The 6,000-nt window shown below is 42.6% G+C and overlaps 1 protein-coding gene across 9 annotated transcripts in view; it reads right to left on the bottom strand.

The window, feature by feature from the left end:
* The window catches only part of nap1l4a (nucleosome assembly protein 1-like 4a), a 60,444-nt gene extending 58,243 nt beyond the window's left edge, over nt 1–2,201 (bottom strand). For 2 of the 9 annotated variants that reach the window (XM_039017081.1, XM_039017078.1), the window contains exons 1-2: nt 2,166–2,201; nt 1,047–1,093 (exon numbers count right to left, since the gene is read on the bottom strand). Coding sequence is in view for 5 of the 9 variants with exons in the window: in XM_039017074.1 (XP_038873002.1) it covers nt 1,047–1,093; nt 1,658–1,686 (76 nt within the window). In the remaining 4 variants the exon portion in view is untranslated. The other 7 variants (XM_039017076.1, XM_039017077.1, XM_039017079.1 and 4 more) reach the window with 7 other exon arrangements.
* Between the last annotated feature and the right edge of the window lie 3,799 nt (nt 2,202–6,000).

Here is a 6,000-nt window from a genome sequence, read left to right on the forward strand (position 1 = left end):
CCCTCCCTGTTTCATTCCGTTTTCTTCTGTCCGCTGCCTAAGACGAATGACTGGCAGTTTGTGCTGATCCAACATGCTTTTGCTTCCCATTTATATTAATAAATGCCCTCTTTATGATAGCAAAGATGCAGAGAATGATTGTTCATACCTCTTTCAATCTTATCATAGCCCTGCTCGTGACTAAATATTACATGGCCCATGACTTCTGTATAAAACAGTGAGATGCTACAAGCAAAATAGTCTGTTGTGAAATAATGAGCTGAGGCTTAGAAGGAGTGATCTAATGGTGGGGCAAGGAGGCACTTGGGTTAAACCAATAGCTCAGTTTGTGTTGTGAACTTATTTGCAAAGCACACACACATGCATACAAATAAACACAGGGCACCAAGTTCCTGTTAACTCTGACAAAGAGCGAGTCTTATGTTCCTGAAAAAGGGTTGAGTGTACAAAGCAATCTCAAAGTAACACTTGTGGCAATGTTCACATCCTAGGGGATCTGAAAAGCTATTATCAAAAGGAAGAAAAATACAAAGTATTTCCACAGCATCCAACTAAGAGGCATGTTATGCAGATATTAAATTGAATGATGCTTTTAAAATGTATTTGTCTTCCAGAGGTGACAGACAATAGGCACGGTGCAGAGGTACGGTTGGCACGGTACAGTGCAGGAAAATCAAAGACCCTATGACAGCCTAGATCAGAGGCTGTCAGATAAAACAGATGGCAAATTGAGACATGATTGTTCCATCACCAGCCATCAAAGTCAAGATGAGAGGTTCAACTAACTCAGCCGGATGGCTGGCTGCATTCTTATGAAATAAGTTTAATTCCTACATCTTCATTTCATCATTTTATATTTTAAAATCAGATGTTGTATCCTCAAATCCTCACTAAGAAATAGCTGTCTTTCATACAATTGAAAATGCAAGTGTCGTCTGATTTGAGACGCTTGATGGAAACTGATTATGAGTAATATAATTGGTCTTACACGGGCAGAGCAGATACTTGCCATATTCCTTCACCACATTAGATCACACAGAACATACCTCTGCCTTCAGCTTTGTTGGCCTCCATCGTAACAGCTCCTTCTGCTCTGTAGCAAAATAGATACAGGGGTCAATCTGGGAATTAAGTGACTTATGCTCTTAATAAACGAGGCATGCTTGTGTGCAACATAACTGGAATGATAGGTAGTTAATACTAAGTTCATAGGCAGTGCAACAGTAATGGTTAGGTAACTTTGCTAGCATTATGTTAAATTAACGTAGCTAACGTAACTACCAAGGGTTCCTGGCAAGCCTATTGTCAGTAAACAAACAAGCCTGTCAGTTGACTAGCTAACTTATCTAAGATTTGCTGTTTCGCTGGATATCGAATATGTAAAGTTAGTGACAGCCTTAATGGGTATTGTGAAATCAAAATGAACTAGCTTGCTACAGTAACCAGAACACAACAAGCCTCAAGAGCGCAGTTAGATCACGCATTATGCTTGCCTTTGGCAAGAATGAGAGATTGACATACTACGTTGCTAGCGTACCTACAATAGTTAGCTAAGATTATTCGCGACACGGTCCGACTTAAGCAGAGAAATGTCGTATTACCAGTTCCTCAAAACAACGAAATTTACATTTTCTGTCTGTACGCATTAGTTGCCTACCTGTTAGCGTAGCTAGACAATTCTATCATCCACACAAATAACTCTGGGCGGTGCCACAATTATTTGACAGTAAACGTTAGCTAGCAGTAACGTTAGCGTGCTAGCTGATAGCATGTTCGCATGCTGCCCCTCAGAAACCGATTTTATGGCCAACAAAAACCAGGTAACACGACAGCAAGTAGTTAGTCAGCTAACGTCACACACAGAAAACACTACCAAACGACGAATATTAATGGTCATCCACGACGGAAAAAACCTGTTCATATAAGCGTGTTTCTCCTTTAGTCAAATGCCCCCACTCAACGACCAACATGACATGTGGGAATCTCGCTAACTAGCCAGGCATTTGTTGCTAACAATCAAATGTCACAAACAGTAACTTCTAACACTAGCAACACGCCTCTGACAGTTTCTACCAGTTCACTGTTCAATACCTCCTGTTGAAACACAAACAACAAAATCCAATGAGAATAGCTACGTAGCTATCTGGCGAATTCTGCTCCCTTACCTCAGGGTCTTCTTCTTCTTGAAAGTTTTATGGCAGACTACATCTATTGACGTATTGCCGCCACCTACTGTACAGGGTATTGAAACAAAACAAAAATAATATATTCCATTGCGGGAAGGGGGACCCGAGATTTTTTTTTACCCTTATTTTACCAGGTAAGTTGACTGAGAACGCATTCTCATTTACAGCAACGACCTGGGGAATAGTTACAGGGGAGAGGAGGGGGGGTGAATAGATGACCATGATGGTATGGGGGCCAGATTGGGAATTTAGCCAGGACACTGGGGTTAACACCCCTACTCTTACGACAAGTGAGAGGCACCCTACACAAGGCAATGTCCCCAATCACTGCCCTGGGGTATTGGGATATTTATTTTTTTAGACCAGAGGAAAGGGTGCCTCCTACTGGCCCTTCAACACCACTTCCAGCAGCATCTGGTCTCACATCCAGGGACCAACACTGCTTAGCTTCAGAAGCAAGCCAGCAGTGGGATATGCTGCTGGTGAGATAATACAAAAATAAGTCAAAAACAACCAACTCCTTCGGTCACATCCCTACACAGGCTCAGGTGCCTGTGAGGGTGGAGCATTCCTCAACAAGATTCCTTGCAATGCCGCTGCCTTGACAAGGAACATCAACTTGTGTCTCTACTCCTACTACCATTACTTATTCAACGTAACACCTTTATTCCACTCTTCTCATTGCCTCCGGATAGGAGACATTCTGGACAGCACTTATTCTTGCCACATCAGTCTCCTTCACCCTAACAGGACACTTCAGAAATTCAGGTGCACCACAATTGAAGCTTTTAGGCTCAGCTGGCATATAATACTCCTCTCATCTACATACACTTGACACATTACGTAATAATTGACATTTATCACACTGCATTGGTTTGGGCATGAAGGCAATCACAGGGAATCTCATTTAACCAAAATACATGTGAGAAGGGAGAGACTCTTCTTCAGGAAACAATAGAATGGATGGAGTGGGCTTCCGCACGCCATCTACTATGCGGGTCAGTCGTTTTGCACCAACCACTTGATCAAAATCTTCATGTATATCCTTTGCATTTACTTCTAGCACCACCCCAGAGATAACACCCTTGATAAGCGCCCTGCTTTGAAGATCCACACACATTCCAACCGGACAACTTCGAGGCGCAAAGCACGCTCCTTCTTTTCCATAGAAACACAAAAAACAAAATAAGCCCACTTCTCGTTATTCTCATCGACACCACCTCATCCAACGCATCCATCATTTTAACAGAGACTTCAAACGAATCTCCCAGGTAACACTACTGACCCCACACCCTTATTCCAACCAAAACAAGACTATTGGATTTATTAGTTTCCACTACCACTTTACTTCTCTTATTTCCTTTTGCATTCGCCACTGTAATCCAATTCTTATTACTCTCCTCTCCACTCGACACTGCATCCGATTCAAACAGAATATTCGCTTCCTCCATTTTCCCCAAAACCCCCCCAACTCTTCTTCTTCGATGAGGTTTAACGGCAGTTGGCATCCAATAAATGTTGCATTTCTGCCACCTACTAGACTGGAGTACAACTCCCTTATACATTGCTTTAAAAAAAGCTATGTATTTTTTTTATGCAAATAAAATCAACAAATACCCTACCATCTAAACACTCACTAAAAACCCACCACTTCACTCCACTATTAAAATATATCAAGTTCTACTGGAGGCCAACACCACCACTCAACCTGTAACTCTTCTGATGTCAAGTCTCACACATTCAAATACCTCTCTGCAGCGGTCACCACAACCTCCATTTTCTACGACTTATGTTCTATCCCTGCAGTACAGTTGATAACCATTGCTATAAACGCAAAAAAATCCAATCTTACTGAAGCATATATCAGTTGTTGGTCTATCCTTCTGAACTGACTACTCACATCACTTCTCTCAGTATCTCTCCCCCATCTTCCTCTACTCTATTCACTGCCTCTGCATACGACAACTTCTGCACTACTCTAACCCTGGAAACCTCAAACTGTCTCTCTCTCACCGGACATTTCTGATCCTCAGCCCCATGGGCACCCCTACAATTAACACATACCACTACTTAACCCAATGCCACACATTCCTTCGTCTCATGCCCTTCTGCACATTTTTCACACCTAGGAACCTCCCTCCTACACACTGCTGCCACATGCCCATAAGCTTGACACCTGTAAGAACGTAATGTATTCAGCACAAAAGCTTGAACAGTATACGTTATATACCCTAACATAACTGTCAGGAACAGACTCAACATCAAAACTCAAAAGAACAGACAACGACTCTTCTGTTTCACCAATCACGTCACCTTGTCTGCGTTGCACCAAACAACAAGCATCACAAACACTGAATCCTCCCTCCCCTTGGTCAACTTTCACACCTACTGTTACCCCAGTAATCACTCCTTTCAATGGCGCCCTTTACACCTCTTGTCCCCATTTATTTAACGCAGAGTGCCTGCTCCCTCTGACCAGCAAAATCACAAACAATTATCATAAGACCACTTCTGGATACCTTCACCGATTCCACAGCACCCAACTCTGTTTTCACCAACCCTGAAACTACAAATGGATCAGCCAAAAGGCAAGGGCTCACTTTTTCCAAAAAATGCACTCCTACTGTCACAGACTCGTCTTTATCCTGACTCTCGGTGCAAACCTCGGGCTTCGAGAACTTCACATCTACCACCTCCGATACTTCGCCCTCATTCACTTCCATTTCTCCTGCTGTCTTCAATCCAGCTCACTCTGCTTACACTTTCTACCATTCTTCTTTAACAAAACATATCCCTTTTTTCCTCCATATTTAACCGATTCAAGCTCACTATCTTTCTTCGACCTCCTCTGCCTCTAGTTTTCCCTCCATTCCTCCACCATATTCAAGTATAGGTCTCAATATGATAATACTGCACTTCTGACATACTGTACATCTTGTTCTTGACCTCTCGAGGGCAGTCCTTTTCCCCTGGCTAATCCTTTCTCCTCAATCACTCTGGACGTGCATTTGGGATTCTGAGAACTTCAATGTTGCCTTCAGCTGAACGTGCAAAGAGAGATGGTTGATCTTTAGCCCAGCAAGGTCTTCTTCGGTAAATTGGCGATCGCACAAGTTAATGTGCATCCTGCCACCTACTGTGCAGGATGGAAACAAGATTCACAAAAAAACTAAACAAACTAACAAAAAACTACCAAACTACAAAAAAATAAATGAACTAAATCAGATCTGATCCCTACATAGGTTCAAGGGGAACCTGGGAGGGCAGGTCTTCTGGCGCCAGTACTCCTCGCAAGTCTTCAAATGTAAAATCCTTAATTAAGTCCCAAAAGATTTTCTGCCACAGCCACAATAATGTCCAGTTTCTTAGACTTCTCTGAGACTCGTGCTATACAGTTTATAACTGTGGCAATGAACGCCACAAAATCCACATTTTTAACACACAAGGGTATCTTTTGACTGGCAGCAAACCTTTACTACAGCCTGTGGTGCGTCCACAACCATATCTTCATTAGCATCACTTGTTTTCTCGATTATTTTAATCACCTCCGCATAGGAGATTCGATTGACCGCTCTAACTTTTGCCACCTCAATCTCCTTCACCCTTACCGGGCACTCCAGGAACTCAGGATCATGATCCCCACCACAATTGCAACACCGTCATCATTCTACACACAGTTCTTCAGTATACTCTGTCCGTCTGCACATACTTGAAACAAGGCCAAATTCTTTACAGTTCTTGCACTGCAATGGTTTTGGGACGAAAGCTCTTACAGCGTATCTTACATAACCAAGTTTCACATGCGTTGGTATTT

The sequence above is a fragment of the Salvelinus namaycush genome, chromosome 21 (assembly GCF_016432855.1).
Source record: "Salvelinus namaycush isolate Seneca chromosome 21, SaNama_1.0, whole genome shotgun sequence".
NCBI lineage: Eukaryota > Metazoa > Chordata > Actinopteri > Salmoniformes > Salmonidae > Salvelinus > Salvelinus namaycush.